This window comes from Epinephelus moara, chromosome 7 (genome assembly GCF_006386435.1).
Source record: "Epinephelus moara isolate mb chromosome 7, YSFRI_EMoa_1.0, whole genome shotgun sequence".
NCBI lineage: Eukaryota > Metazoa > Chordata > Actinopteri > Perciformes > Serranidae > Epinephelus > Epinephelus moara.
In genome coordinates this window covers 20,922,730-20,938,847 of record NC_065512.1, presented here as the reverse complement: position 1 = coordinate 20,938,847, position 16,118 = coordinate 20,922,730, and the positions used below count along the sequence as shown (strand labels likewise).

The following is a 16,118-nucleotide window of genomic DNA, read 5'->3' as shown; positions in this document are numbered from 1 at the left end:
GCCCATCTGCTTCAAGGTTGGACGTGTTGTTGGTTCAGAGATGGTCTTCTGCAGACCTTGGTTGTAACCAGTGGTTATTTGAGTTACTGTTGCCTTTCTATCATCTTGAACCAGTCTGGCCATTCTCCTCTGACCTCTGGCACCAACAAGGCATTTTCACCCAGAGAACTGACACTCACTGGATATTTTCTCTTTTTGGGACCATCCTCTGTAAACCCTAGAGATGGTTGTGTGTGTCACACTTAAATCACCTTTCTTCCCCATTCTGATGCTCGGTTTGAACTTCAGCAGGTCATCTTGACCATGTCTGCTAAATGCACTGCCACAGGATTGGCTGATTTGCTACTTGTGTTAACGAGCAGTTGAACAGGTGTACCTAATAAAGTGGCTGGTAAGTATTCAATGAATGTGCATCTGGCTGATTACAATCCTCACCTCTCAAAAGTGTATTCACTCTCTGATCTGAAGTAGTAGACGTGGGACTTGAAATGCAGTTTGAAGACGTAGTCCTTGTGGATGTTTTCAGACTCTGTGGGGATGGTGACTGAGTAACCCAGCAGAGGAAGGCTGGCCAGTGGATAATCATCCTGAGGGAAACAAATAAAATTGACATTGAAATAGAATTTATTCTGGTGTGTTGATAATTACACAAACAATTTGAGACAAGAGACAAATGAAAACAAACATAATTTAAAAAATGGCAACTGCTCCCAACAAAACAGTAAAGGAGAAAAAAGTATCTTCAGCCATTTTCCTCTGGAGCAATCATGAGATTAAAAAACACTGCATGGGAAAGTCTGTAAACCTCTATCATGGCACAAAGATTTGACATTCTACACAGAGATGTGATGCCTTTAAGCCCAGAGGAGGGTAAACACAACAGAGTGAGGAGGGGAATGAACGTGGGAGAGGCTGCGATGTGTTCACTGGACAAACAGAGCGGAGAGCGAATGTTCATCACCTGGTGAGACTTGTAGAAAAACAGGCTGAAGTTGGTGAAGACCACCCAGAGCTTCTGCCAACCGTTGCTGTTCTTGAACTTCCTCAGTAAGTTTCCTGACAGTTGATTCTACAAAGACAAAAAGCAACAAGTTATACATCCAATACTATGTACATTTCTACACATTATATGACCACTAGTCATGTACGTTGCTTAGATTTTTTTTTTTTTTATTATTTTGATTCATGAACAAGCAGGGTGAAGGGCACGCACATCCACAAAACTTTTACAGGTGCTGGATAAAAAAAGAATCAAACTAAAGCAAGAACCAGACAGGAGATCTGCACACTGTATCAAAAGCTCCCAGTAAATTTAATTGTACAGTTAAAATTACTGGGAGCTTTTCATACAGTGTGCAGCTCTCCTGTCTGGTTCTTGCTTTGCTTTCATTCATGAAATCAAAAGCTATGTCTGGTGATATTCTGGATTTTTCTTGTTAAGAAATACCGATAAAAAGCCCAAAACCAACAGTACTTCAGGTTCTTCCTCTGTTCCATTATTGTTCAATAACTATTAAAGGGCAACTTCAATATTTTTCAACCCCTACCATTTTCCCGTGTTTTGTGTCTAAGTGACCAATGGGAACGACAGTATTTGAAACTGGTCCAGTATTAAGCGAGAGCGCTGCAGCCAGCAGCAGCAAAACAAGCTGCAATGTAAACACTTGGGGCATTTGAGCACTGTCAATCTACGTCCACTAAAGGTGCTTGTTTTTGCTAATGACAAGTTCAGATTATCATTATTAGTGTCCAACAACATACTGAAAGAATCCCTACTGTGACAGACCTTCTTGTTTAAGAGTAAGATCCTTTTTGTTTAACCAGGAACAGCCCTGAGTTTGCCATCGCCGAACCCACCAGACTCCATTTAAATAAACCCTAATTTTAGCATGTATAGAGCCAGCATATTTTCACATCTAATTGGGTTAACTAAGGCTTTATTTGAACTAAACCAGAGTTGGTAATTATTGGAAGAGCCAAAAGATGAACCAAGACAGCTTTTGTGAGATTTATTTGGTTTCTGTCGACTTTGAATGAAGTTTTTTCTACAATAATAAAATTACTGTTTTTTCAGTGGAGTCTGGTGGGTTTGGTAACAGCAATTTCAGGGCTGTTCCTGGTTAAACAAAAAGGATCTTACTCTTTAACAAAAAGGTCTATCTCTGAAGGGATCCTTATTATGTCCAGCCTGAGCCTGACAGTGTCAAAACAAGCACAAATTGTCATCCCCATTAGTCACTTGGACAGAAAACATGGGGAAAAAGCATCCAGGTTGAAAAATATCAACGTTGCTTACAAAGCATATACATCAATAAGTCACATGGTTGCACTGGTTGGCATGTTCTTTGATTATGATCAATGGTGCTGCAGTTTATTTTGAGTCAATCTCACAAACACTGTCCTGCTACTGTCAATACTGGAATACTAAATATGTATTAATCCGCAGCTGAAAATAGGTCCAAATAAATGCACTATTTACTCCTGTTTCAGAAACGTTTACTAAAAACCACAGTGCCCAGATGTTTTTGGAAATTACTTAGCCTTTTATAAAAATGAAATGATATATTTGTGACCTGATTTTAAAGATTTATGTCTTCAATAGAAACAAATGAGAAACAACACAAGTCAGAAAGTGCTGAGAAACACACTGACACATTGTCGGTTTTGGTCATTTCATGGCATTTGTTGACAATAACAAAAATATAGAATATGGCCATTTATGCTTGCTTATTTTATACTTCCAAACTAAGTGTCAAACTAATCTTCTGTCTTTAATAGTTTAAAATATACAGTAATTGTAAGACAGGAACTGAGTGGAATAGGTATTGGCTCTCTTGTTACATCTTGTTTAATGTGTCTATTGTGAATTTAATTTCATATCTTCAGCTGTCAATCACAAGTTTCTGTAAAACCAATTAGGGTGTCACTGATCTGTACAACATGAGGCACTACAGCAACTTCTATTCTATTAATTTCTTTTCTAAAAGCACTTAAGAGCTTTACTCTCTATAGTGAAGTTCAAGTAACACATACACAGGGCCTCTCCTGTCTGCCTGGCTCCTTTACCTCTAGACTCCTGCAGGATTCACTAAAGGAGAGGCTCTGAACACGGTACCAGCAGATAACAGACAGAGGCACTGGTCCCTGGCCACTGGGGGGCCCCACCGGGGGGGCCTTATTCTCACTGACTGGACTAGGGTCCTCTACCACGGAGGAACGCACAGATGCGTGGGGAAGAGAGAGAAAGACAGAGAGAGAAAAAAAACAGACAGGGAGGGAAGGACAGAAACACAGAGACTGAGTAGGTGAAACACAGGCATGCAGTGGCAGGGATAAACACGGAGGCCGACCACAGTGTGTCCAGGCAAAGCTGTGAAGAGGACGTTTGTTACAACTACAGAGGAAGAGCAGAACTAGATCAGGGCAAAACAGGATCCGTTCTGTTAGTGTGAGATGAGGACGTTTAGCACATCTACGTACTGCTCTCTCTCTCTATTTATAGACGATCAGAGACTTCAAGTGCCAGGGGAGGAGAGAGAAGACAGAACCACACGGGAAAGCCACAGTTTTGAGTTGAGATAAGAACGTCACGCAGGCAACTGTTAGCCAAAAGAGGGAAGGGAGGGAACAGTATCCTCACTGAGGCTGCAAAGAAACAGCTTTCACAAACAATGACTGAAGGTAAACATTTATCTGATGTAAAAATAGCTCAAACGTTATTGATGCAAAATCCCTACGGCCCATCGTTTCAGTTTTTAACAATTTGTGTGGAAAAATACCTGGATTTTTTTTAAAGAGGAGATCAGTCTGAAGGTACCATGTGAAGATTTTGTTTATTAGTAGCGCTGTGTCTCAAAAGTGGGTCCCTATTTTGTTTGTAGCATGTACACTATGAGGATTCACATGCAATAAGCATCTGTTTTCTAACAAGTTTGCTATATAAACATGTTCCCGACTTGTTTCAGCTGCTGCAAAGTTGCAAAAAAAGAAAAAGAAAAAGTTATTGCCGGTTTAAATATCAACTGAGGATGGAAATGCACTGTTTAGTTACAAAAAGACTTCAGAATGCCTTTCAACACATTTTCACCTAAATTTTATGTCCCTACTAAGCAGTAATCTTCAGTGCTGAAAAATTACGTCAGTGGGGAAGTGCCAGAAACTGCAGTTCCTCTAATGACCACTTGAGGCTGGCTCCAAGAGTGAGTTAATCCCCATAAACACCTATGTTAAAATGCCGGACTCTACAGCAGATATAAACATGTTCACAGCCTGGTACAAAAGCTGTTATGGTCTCTATAGCTAATTTCAACATTTAAATGTTATTAATGCTTAAAGTAATGCATAATTAAGGCTGGGACCACTTTGACTGACAGGCTGCATGGCCGCAGGAAGGTGAGTGCTGAGGGTGCTGCAGCACCTCCTATTGACAAAGGGCGGAACAACACAGTCTGTAAGTAGTTGGCTATTCTACCATAACTCATGGGATATCTGAACATTTATTTTTAAAATAAATGAAACAGAATATGATAAGGTGCCTGTCAGCAGGATATGAAAAAATGATATTAAAAACGTTCAGATTTAATTGAGCCCTTCCATCTGATGTGACAGCGTCATCACATCAGTTCAAAGTGCAAGGGTCAGGGTTAGCTCATGGGGCAGTTAAACTTGGGGAGAGATCTGCGGTAGCGGGAGCTCATTAATAGCGCAGACAGGCTGAGAAAGAAACTGAAATTTGTGAGATCTGTTCTGAAGCTGCTTTTTAGATCCAAAAAATATTTTGGACCCGGGGGACTTTCACTGTGGGAGCTTAGCCTTTGAGTTTTAGAGCAGCTTATGGTGGAGCAGATGACAAGCAGACATTATGTTATGATTTACGCCAGGGCACATGAGTGGCTTCAGTGAACTAGATATCAGCCACTATTTAAAAGGAAATATTACATTTTTTTGGCACAAGCAGTCCAGAGACAACTTGTGTCTGGGGCAAGAGAGTGCAACGGAACCACTGATATAAGTACGTCTCAGCAGGTATCCTGTGGCTCCTCATCCCAATTGTGAGAATAAACGTAGATGTATGACTATGTAACATTTGTACCTTCTTGTGTAGCAGACTGTTAACAATGCTGTGGTTAAAATGTGGTTAGGTTTAGGTACAAAAACCACTTGGTTATGGTTAGAAAAAAATCATGTTCTCTCAACCAGTTTTGTTGTGTGTCGGTCTCCAACAGCGGTCTGCAGCTGGCAGCCGTCACACCTATGCGCTTGCACAGACATTGTCATGTGCAAAAGTTTATACTGAGCAGCACTTTCAAATTTGAGGCGTCAAAACAGGAGTTTACAAACCAGATGGCTACGTCCATTATTTTTATACAATCTATAGTCCCTGCACCCAAAAGTTGTTATTTCCCACTGCAGGGACAAACATCATCCTCTTGCAGTGAGCACTTGTTAGAAAATATCAGTTACTGAATGTAAAAAGAGAAATTGGGAGACAGTTTATGAGCTACTGATTATCTATGATCTTTTTTACTCATAGAAAAAGATTGAGTACTGACATTTGTAACATCCATTTCCACCCACACTTTCTTTTATTTCTTTACTATCTGATTTTTTTAAATAGCGCAGGAGGATACTGTTCCCACCGTGAGATAATCAAAGTGAATTAAGATACAGCACACACTCAGAGACACAGAGAAAGAAAACAGTGAAGCAGGAGGGGAGGAGCAGGTCTGAGGTTTGGCCGGTACCTCTACAGCTACGCTAAAGTCCACCATGGACACACTGGTGTTCCTGTGCCAGCACACGTGCACCATGGTGTTACCACGGTGAGGGGCAGGCCTCTCCAGCGAGGTGTGCGACGCTGTTATGTCGTCCTCAGACTCCGCCTCCACCGAGTCCTCAGGGCATTCTGGGAAAGTCAGGAGGTTGTTACTGCTAGGCAATGAGCAGGGTAGTGAGGGGAGAAGGGCGCTAAAGCACAGACAATGTCAGATCATTTACAAATCAAACGTAGTCTTGTGTATCTGGGATTTCAGTCTGTGGAGTTTTAACTTAAAACTTACTGTATATCCACTGTTTATTTTTCAAGTATAACTTTATGCTACTGTATGTTTATGTAGTAACTTACTGTTGTCCGTCAGAAGGTCAAACGAAGGCCCGTTCCTTGTTTTCGCCGTCTCTATCGCCATCTGTATGTCCTCCATCCACTTCTCCATCTCCAATAGTGTACTATGGTGAAAACACACAAATGGACAACACTCAGCGTGACCCATGATTAGTCACAGCAGGAAGGCCTGGTGGTTAGAAACAGTCCAGTGAACAAGAATGTCACAAGTTGGATTCCAGTTAGTCCAGGTGTCCTGCCAAATTCTCCTTGAAGAGATACCAAGACACCATCTGCTCCCTTGTGGAGACTGGATCAGCTAAATAATAGTTATCTTTTTGTTTTTGTCACAGTGATTCAGATTCTATAGAAGAAAATTGTCTTCACAGTCTGTACAATGAAACAATCACGATCTAGACAGACAAGAGACATCACGCAGCACAAGTCTGTTACAGTGACCCAAGGTTACTCAAAACAATAATGGCTGAGGGCACAGATCTTCTCCCAAAGTGATGAATGAAATGACATGAATGAAAAAAGTTGCTAACAATCCAGAGGATGGGAGTAAAAAAAACAACAAGCAAACAAACAAAATATGTAAATCCTATTTTCATGCATTTATGTTCAATCAGGCTATCAGATAAGACACTGATATTGGGTTTTGCAGATGAATGGTAGTCTAACAAAAAAGTAAAGTTAGAAATGCTATGTGCACTGTGATATTATTAATAATGTCACATTAATTATCAAAGTGAATTAATAATTAACTAACTACTCTTCTTAAGTTTTGTTAACTGAGACTTTCTGATCGATAAATATCTTCACTAAGTACTGTTTTTTACCCACCTTGTCTTGGACTGATATTCAATTTTTATTTTTATTTTATTTTATTTATTTTATTATTTTATTTTATTATTTTTTATTATTTTATTTTATTATTGTTATTATTTTTTATTTAATTCAATTTTAATTTTAGGAGAATATTAATTAAATTCTTAATATTGAATATTAAAAATTGAATACGTTTTTGTTTTTGTTTTGTTTTTCTGTAATTGAAACTGTGTTAGAAAACCTCCTAAACCATGAGCTGTTGAGGTCGGACACAGCATTGCTGCATTTGTGACAACAAATATAGTATCAAAAAATCCCAAGTTCTGCAGAGGAGTGTCCACGAACGAGGACGAGAGGTCAACGTTCAGCAGAATGACGTATAAGTTCCAGTAAACCAAAAATGTAATGTCCTCATATGAGGACACAGGGTCTTAGGAGTACATATTAACTCACACTTATTACAAGGACTTAAATATAAATTGTTACAAACTGTAACTGTAAAGTGGGGGTGAAAAAAACAGGATTTTTAAAGTGATTCTCAGTGGAAATTATGCAACTGCTGATTAGTTATATAGTCACATATAGTTTGTCACTATATGTGAGAGCTCAGCTGCATCTGACCAAAGTGCATGCAACACTTCTTGACTCTGGTGTCTCCACACCAAAGTCCAGACACCCCAGAAAAAACAAGGTCACACATTAAGTTGTCACTTTGGGTTATTTTAGGTCCAGGTACAAGGTGTCTGCGCCCCGACGACCACCGTCCTTACCTTGCTGCCACCACCACCGACTGCTGCTGTCCAACCAACGTGAAGGCGTGCGGCACACCCCACTCATCTTCGCTCTCTCTGATCTGGGAGAAGAACACAGAGACACAGAAAAAACATTAGAGAGCAGCAGTATCTAGGACAGCAAGGACCAAAATAGACGAAAAGGGAGAGATGGAGGGAGGGATGATGAAAAGGAAGTGAGAGAGAAGGACATGTGTAGTCCTCCTGAAAGAGTGTGTGTGACTGTGTGTATGTGTTGGGGTGGAGGAAGACGCTGAAAGAGCTGCAGCTCAGCTGTTTGAGGTGGCTTTGTTCTGCAGTAATGACAAACTGGTGACAGCCGTTTGTGTTCGATGGAGACAAACAGCACTTACTGTCATGCCATGGAGCGGCAGCTGGCCATGCACTTTGAACTGATTGGTCGGCGTCATCCCTCGACTCGTGTACAAAATGACGTCGTTAAACTATTGTCAGGGAGGCAACAAGAGAAAGAGAATGCAAATTAACAGTCTTAATACCAGACGTCATTAAGTCTGTTAATAATAATTCAAAACTGAATGTAAATAAATAATCCTGGGGAAATTCAAACGTGCCATAGCAACCACAAAGACTGAATATTAATTCTAACCACATATACACACTGCTACCTTTTTGGTTGCCTTGTTTATCAAAGTTATATTTCCTATAAAATCAGACAACTGTGAAACACTTGCATGACATATGGCTGTCAAAGTTCTGAGCAACATGTGTTATTTTCCCCCAAAATGAACTCTTCTAGCTGCACTTAATCTGCCAGCACCATCTGAGTGATATATGGCTGGAAATGATGATTATTTTTCCACTGAGATCACGCCACGAAATAATTCAATTAGTGATATGACCTAGTCTGAAAAGAAAGTGGGTGTTACCAGGAAAAACATTCGTTGCTGTAGGCCTTTTCCAGACAGTTTGCTGAGGCAGCCTAACCTGATGAACTCCTGAGGAAGCAAAAACATGCATCACGTGTTAGTCACACATATCATACACGCTGTCTGTAGAGAACTAAAACATATCTGCCAGCTTATTCTTTCAAGCTTTAAACTCACCCGCCCAGGGACAACAAGATTGTCAACGCCGATCAAATCCTTCTTCAGCTCCAAAAGCTTCTGGAAGTTCTCCATCTTGATTAGGCTTCCCTGGAGCTGCTCCACCACCTCAGACACATCTGCCAGAGCAGCTACGGACCAATCAGAGGCAAGAGATTAATGGAGATAGACTGTTAGATTATGCTACAGTAGCAGAAGACTTTAAAAAGTATTTCACTCCTGGAAAGATGGTCTTTTCATAACACTGGGCTGTTTATGCAGTAGAAAGATTCAAAAACGTTTGAAATTGGTGCTCTATGACCAGAAAGAACAGATAAACCTACAACTACCAGAATGCACTGTGCCGAACCGGACGAATAAATGCTTCTGCTGGTGGATGAAGTAAAGCAAGCTTGGCCGGTTTTTCACAGGAAACAATATGGTAACAAACAATCTCGAAATACAGCTAAAATATCTGTTCATATTTGATCAGCACTGCTTAGTTTTACTGTTGGATCTCAGTATTTTCAGCAGTTTTCAGCTGTTGAAATTCTTGTATTACAGCCAAACAGTGCACTAAAATGCGTTTCTGACGACTTTTAGGTGGAAAGTTTGCAGCACAGTAACAGTATCTTGGTTTATATTTGATCAGCACTGCCTGTTTTTTTGTTTGACCAGAGAGTTTGAGAGAGGGGCAGCTCTGTCTCTCTCCAGCCCCATCTATACTCTTTGTGTCTGTGGTGGCAGGCATACAAAAATCAAGGAGGTTAAAAGAAAAGTCACTGTGTCATATAACATTGTAGCACTGGACAGTGAAATCTGGTCTGCACTTGGCAAAAGGCTCAATATCTGGCCCACTATCAGAGAATATGGGGATGATTTATTCATTTCACCGAGTTGGCCTTGACTCAGAATATATTTTATGTGAAAAATAAAGATATGGATGGGAATTAAAAATTTCCCAGTTACTGAAAAGGTCCGTAATAAAAGGCCATAAACAACGGCTTTCTATATGAAAACATTCTACAGTATATTGTCTGCTATCCATTCCAGTATACCCAAAAAGTTCAGTCAGGCTGAGCGCACCAAAAGAGGCAAAAAAGAGCACACTCATACAACACTTATTTCTAGCAGTCTGCTGTAACCCTCCAACATCACTGCTCCAGTTACATTATGCATGTGCCTGTTACATTTAAGCCTGATTTTAAGCCCTACATGGGCTGGGACCGAGCTACATCTCTAACTCCCTTGTTAACTATTTGCCTCCAAGAACACTGCGATCATCTTTTTGGAGGTTGACAGCAACAGCCGGAAGTAGATGTTGAATGCAGCCTTTGTCAATTACGCCCCAAAGCTATAGAACACACTACCTATAGATATCAGGGAAGCTAGCTCGCTGAATATTTTTTAAAAGAAATCTACAAACGTATCTGTTCACTTTAGCCTTTAACTAGCTCGGACTTCCTGATACAGGTCTGAAACTCTTTCTTTTTACACTTCACGCTGCTGCAACTCTTTTAAAATCTAACTTGATTTTATGATTTACAGTTTTACAACTCTATGATTTATAAATCAGTTCTGTTTTATGTTCATTCTGTCTATTTCCATGTGAAGCACTTATATTGCCCTTGTTGTAAAAGGACTTTGTGCTGCATTTCTTGTATGAAAGGTGCTATATAAATAAAGTTTATTATTATATTATTACACCAGAGCTCCCATAGGATCAGAGAGTGTGTCCCAGCCTTCATTCAATAGTGGAGGTACAATCTGTAGCTCAAGCAACAGCCCTAGAGCTAGCAAAAATCTGAGCTAAAAGATAAGCATGGAGATCTGGGCAATGGTAAGATGGAGGGAAGTTTACCAGAGTTCATTTACACATACTATCCACATTGTTATGATACAGAGCTGGTTGAAAATTGACACAGTATCCCCTATTTATTTTGGTATTTTGTTCTTGTTCAGCCTGAGCGCAGTACCTCTGCAGTCCCTGAAATCCACATGAGTAGCTGGGTAGTGTTTGCACAGGCGCTCCAGGATCTGCTTGTAGTGATTGAGGCGGTGCAGCGGCCGCAGGATGAAGACGTTGAGGGGGACGTAGCAGACCTTCTGCAGCTCAAAGTCTCTGCAGAGACTCTCCAACTTGCGGGACGCCCTGCACGCCTTCTCCAGCTCCACCAGAAGTTCAGACTGTTTATGCAGGTTTGTTGTCAGGGGCTGCGGATGAAGTTGGAACACATAAATGAGTATCAAATTCTTACTATAATTACAGATACGTGAGAGTGAGAGTGTTGCGTCACCTTCAACCCTTGGAGGTTCTTCAGCATGACATCTCCAATGCGCTGGTAGTCTCCTTTTATGTGAGCATTGGAGCGTCCTTCCCTAAAACAGATAAACATCAGCAAGTTTGTTATCGCTAAGCATTATGGAGCCATTTGTAGACAGTGAATTAATTAACTGAGCTACGCAAATGCACTTAAAGCCCATTGATTATTCAGATGAGCTTCAGTTCATGCAAGTAAAATTGCAATGAAGTTGGAAAGGGCTCTTTAAACTTTGAGAGCAAGATCTACCAGCAGGTGTCTCCCTTGAGTGTGATTTTCCCCACAGAGGGCGCAAGAGTAATGAGCTACCATTACTGGATTCATTCAGAATATTTAATATTTTGCTTCAGCATTTTATCAGGGGCTTTGGAGAAACATATCCAGTCTGTACACATGGGGAACAATGTGTGCAACACTTCCCTCCTAATCTATGACAAACAGCTTTCTAATCATAGTCACAACAACAAAGGTACATCTCTACTATAATATTTGAGTATGCAAAGCTAAAAAAGAGACACATGCAGCAGCAGATAATTTACATACACATTTGAATGTTGTTCTTATCAGCAGCGTTGACTGTAATATCACTTCCAGCTTTAATTCAAAGTTCTAACGATGACTAGCCAAAACAGGCTTTGAAATAAAAATACTTTATGTCTGCAGTTAATGGCCGTAAATTCTGACACTCTAACAGGCTTTAAGCATCACTGCCTGCATGTCTGTATGTGTGCGCGCGTGTGTGTGTGAGTGGGTGTGGGTGTGTGTATCATTCAGTGTGTGTTAGATAAAGCACCACATCATTAAGAAGATCAGACAGCAGAAACCCACAGGCAAGAAAAGGCCGGCCCTGGTGCAGCTCGATTGTTGCCATGGAGACGATAGCTCCTCGGGTCATCTGGAGGGACTGGGTCGCCCTCTCAGACTAAATGCCAATAAATCTCATTAAAAATAGGGGGCAGAAATTGTGATAAATTGGGCTAAACCCAAACCAACACATCGGCAGGCGTGTTGTGAACCCTGCAGGGATGTATTTTGAAGTGAAATGAGTCTCACCACAGAGCCAGCCGCTGCTCCACCTCCCTGAGAAAACCTGTGTGGAACTTGTGCAGAGGCTCGAAAGTGGAGAGGACGGTGTTCTTCAGAGAGTCTGGAGTCGCCTCGTCTTGTCCCACAGCGCTCTGGAAAGACTGAGGTCACAAATAGCAAGCATCAAAACAAGACAAGAAACTGTTTATATTAAAGCTGTAGTTGGTGACTTTTACTATAACTGTCACTATATCCAGACAGTAGTACATGAGACAAGTCTGTGAAAGAAATCGTATTCCTCTGCCTACTCTGTTGCCTTGTAGCACTTCAAATGGCTCGAACAGTTTGCTCTGGCCGGTGGGCAGTGCTTGGTTTTCGCTCAACTGTACTCAGCATGGTGTCCGGGTCAGGAACTTTCTCATTTTACAGCTAAACAGTACACTAAAATATCTTTCTGAAAACATCTGATGTGAGAAATAGACAATGCAGTGACATAATCTTGAGTCATATTTGATCAGCACTGCCTAGTAAGATAGGATGACTGCAATTCACGAGCCGTGACTGACATGACTGGCAGCTGCGTTAGAGACTCCTCGGCTCTGATTGGTTGTTTTTGCCGAGCCCTGGGGGATTCTAGCAAATGCCACTGGAAGCAGTAGGAAGAGGCAGAGGAACAAGAGCCAGATTATCAGTCTCATGTACTTCTGTGTGAATGTAGTGACAGTTTCAAGAAATATGACAACAGGTTACATTCATAAAAGTTACCAGTTGTAGCTTTAAGGATCCCCTTTCAGACATTACATCTACTCCTTGTACCTCACTGAAATGATATATGTACATGGAAATATTTGATTTCAAAACTACTGGTTGTCTCCTACTTCAATGATAAGTAATTTTGCAGTGTTTGTGCATGAGCAATTCGAGTTTCCACATCAAACTGGATCATGACTGGCTGCCAAACTGGTTTGGATATCACAAAATCCTGGCAACACGTACACATCTAGACTCAGATTTAAAGGGAGAGTTTGGATTTTTTTAAAGTGGGGTTGTATGAGGTACTTAACCATAGTCAGTGTGTGACATACAGTAGATATCAGTCAGCACATCCCCAGTTTGGAGAAGCAGGCAGAAGTACTGCCACAGAAGCTTATAAATGTACAGCTGTGGATGGGGGCCACAATGAGACGTACGTTAGCCTCCAGAGAAAATCAATATCAGTTTAAGTGTATGCAATATTTAGAATATTTTCACTGCTTTACCTTGCTGTCAGGCAGCCCTCTCTGATGGGGAACTCATGCAGTTTTCTATGCTGTCTTCAAAGCCAGACTCCATTGACAGAAACAGCTATTTTAGCCAGCTGAAGACGGGAGCTGCTGGTCTAGCGCTGCCTCTATTGGTAGTTTGTTTGTGTTATCGTGTGACTTTGGTGAAACAAAATTAACCCTTTAAAACTCACAGAAGCAAACAAACTGACTGACTGAGGCAGTGATAGACCAGCAGCTCCTGTGTTCTGCAAGGTAAAACTACTGTTTTGTCAATGGAGTCTGGTGGCTTTGACGAGAACATAGATGGGGAACTGAAGCCGTTAACAGGTTCTCCATTGGAAATTGCTGACAGCAAAATATAGTGAACACTTAAACTACTTTTTAAAGATTATTTTTAGGGTTTTTTTAGCCTTTAGTAGACAGGACAGATTGAAAGGGGTTGAGAGTTGACATGCAGCAAAGGGTTGCAAGCCAGAGTCGAACCTGCAACTGCTGCAGTGAGGCATCGCCCCTGTACATGGGGCACCAGCACTATCCACTACGCTGCCGACGCCCCACTACTATGATTTTTTAAGTGGGATTTTTTTAGGTGGCTAAAATAGGCTTTGCTGCAGCCCCTATCTACAACAGTGCATTGTTTAGCTTCTATGTCGGTACTCCAGCCTGCTTCTCCAAACTGGAGGCGTGCTTACCAACAGCTACTGTATGTAATACACTATGGACAAGTGCCTCATACAACCCCACTTCAAATAATCTGAACTATCCCTTTAAGGTGAGCACAGTGAGGCCAACATTCGTGTTAAGTAACAATAAGAAAAAAAAAAATGTGTGAAGGGAAACTATTTTCTGCTTCATGGTAGATAAAGCAACCATGTACAAACTGTAACAGTGGACTAATCAGATATTCGATTGCACTGCAATGGTTATCTCTCGATGACATCAGGTAACTCAAGTCCAGATTTTCTGGTCTCGAGCTTGTAAAGAGCTCGTTCAGTGAAAAGTTTTCACGAGCAAAGACTCTTCAAGATCATGTGTCAATATAGATTTTCCCAGGCTGCTAAAAAAAGACCTTTATCTGTGTTTCTGCTGTTGCGCTTCAGTGGCGTGACGTCCCTTAAATCCTGTAATTGCCTGAGAATGAATAGAAGAATCAATAGCCAATCACTCTTAACACTATTGTTCCATTAAGTCGCATTGAAGTCAAACGCATGTTGTGCGTTTGACCTCAGCGGGCATGAAAATAGCTTCATTCGGCTGACGTGATGGGAAAGGGAAGTGGGTCTTAGGAAAAGCTAGAAGGGCTTGACAAGAAGCGCCAGCTGTTGTTCGGATGACTTCACCCCAAACAGCGGCACACAACCAGTGTATGGGTAGAGAAACAGCACACACACACACAGCTGTAAAAAAGAACGAGGACACGAGCCAACCCAAATATTTATGAGATGTGTGAAAGGCTTCTCTGAAAATTACAAGACGGGAAAAGCTGCAGTCTTTGAAAGAAGCCAGAGGAAAAAAAAAGGAGTGATGCATTTTCTCCACGTGCGTGTGCCGAATCAGACAACGGCAGCGCTTCACTTCGGCCTCGTGAGAACATCCTCCTCGTTCGTTGCTGAAGGAGCTGTACCGCACATTTAATATCCTGTTTTCTGCTGCATTTCCTTTGAGATACTATCAAATGAAATGGTGTCCATATGCTTGTACCCAGCCAGTGCAAACTAAAGGAACACAGTGAATTGGGGAGCCTCATGCAGAGGGAACATGCGGCTAAATCCATCTATCTCTTTAAACACAAACACAGTTTAGTATTCACAGCCTTGAGTGAGACAGATAAATGCATTTCAGAGCGCGGGTGTGGGGAATGAATAAAAAATGAAATCGCATCTGCCAAAATATCCCTGTGTCACTGCCTGACTCTGTGTTTTGGCGGGCACTCTGCAATGGAGCAGCTAACCGGAATAATCAATGTTTTCTCCCCAGAGGACAGTGCAGGAGAAAACAAACAGTGGAGCAGCATGTTGGCAAGCTGGCAATTTTTTTTTTTTTTTTTTTTTTTGTTCTTACCACAGTCACCACCTCCAGGTCCTTCACATACGTCCTTTCTGTAGTCAGCAGCTCCTTGGCAATGAAGTAGGCCCGATCTGTTGGGAACCTCTGCAAAGACATCACAACAGAGAGGAGACTGTGAGCAAGGAGAAATTAACTGTACAGCTATGAAGCATGAGTCCAGCCAGCGTATCGCCTGTCTAACCTATTTCTCTGAGTAGACTTACAAGAAAATACTTCGGTCCCTGTGGAGCGTTATTTAGGACAGGTAATCTAGGTCCAGTGCTATTCTGAGTATGTGGCGGCGGCTTTGAAGCACAAGTTAAGTTAAAAAAACAACAACAACAAAACTGATACAACACAGTAAGTTAATGTAGTGAGACATTAAATCCAGTGGCAGTTCACCCCTAAATCAAAAATACATATTGTTCCTCTTACCTGTAGAGCTATTTATCAGTCTAGATTGTTTAGGTGTGTGTTGCAGAGTGTTGGAGATATCAGCCGTAGAGATGTCTGCCTTCTTTCACATACAGTCAGGTCCATAATTATTTGGACAATGATACAGTTGTCGTCATTTTGGCTCTGTACACCACCACAATGGGTTTTAAATGAAACAATGAATACCTGCTTAAAGTGCAGACTCTCAGCTTTCATTTAAGGCTTTTTTCAAAAATGTAGTATGAACCGTGTAGGAATGA

The 16,118-nt window shown here is 41.2% G+C and overlaps 1 protein-coding gene across 2 annotated transcripts in view; it reads right to left on the bottom strand.

Annotated features, from left to right (window-relative positions):
* The window catches only part of LOC126392718 (FERM, ARHGEF and pleckstrin domain-containing protein 1-like), an 88,670-nt gene that overhangs the window by 1,844 nt on the left and 70,708 nt on the right, over positions 1–16,118 (bottom strand). Inside the window, exons 15-26 of one of the 2 annotated variants that reach the window (XM_050048296.1) lie at positions 15,439–15,528; positions 12,140–12,273; positions 11,063–11,144; positions 10,742–10,979; positions 8,787–8,917; positions 8,610–8,678; positions 8,076–8,165; positions 7,702–7,784; positions 6,125–6,225; positions 5,745–5,905; positions 962–1,069; positions 436–587 (exon numbers count right to left, since the gene is read on the bottom strand). In XM_050048296.1, the coding sequence (XP_049904253.1) occupies positions 436–587; positions 962–1,069; positions 5,745–5,905; positions 6,125–6,225; positions 7,702–7,784; positions 8,076–8,165; positions 8,610–8,678; positions 8,787–8,917; positions 10,742–10,979; positions 11,063–11,144; positions 12,140–12,273; positions 15,439–15,528 (1,439 nt within the window). Of the gene's footprint in view, positions 1–435; positions 588–961; positions 1,070–5,744; positions 5,906–6,124; positions 6,226–7,701; positions 7,785–8,075; positions 8,166–8,609; positions 8,679–8,786; positions 8,918–10,741; positions 10,980–11,062; positions 11,145–12,139; positions 12,274–15,438; positions 15,529–16,118 lie in introns of those variants that run through there. The other variant, XM_050048297.1, reaches the window with a different exon arrangement.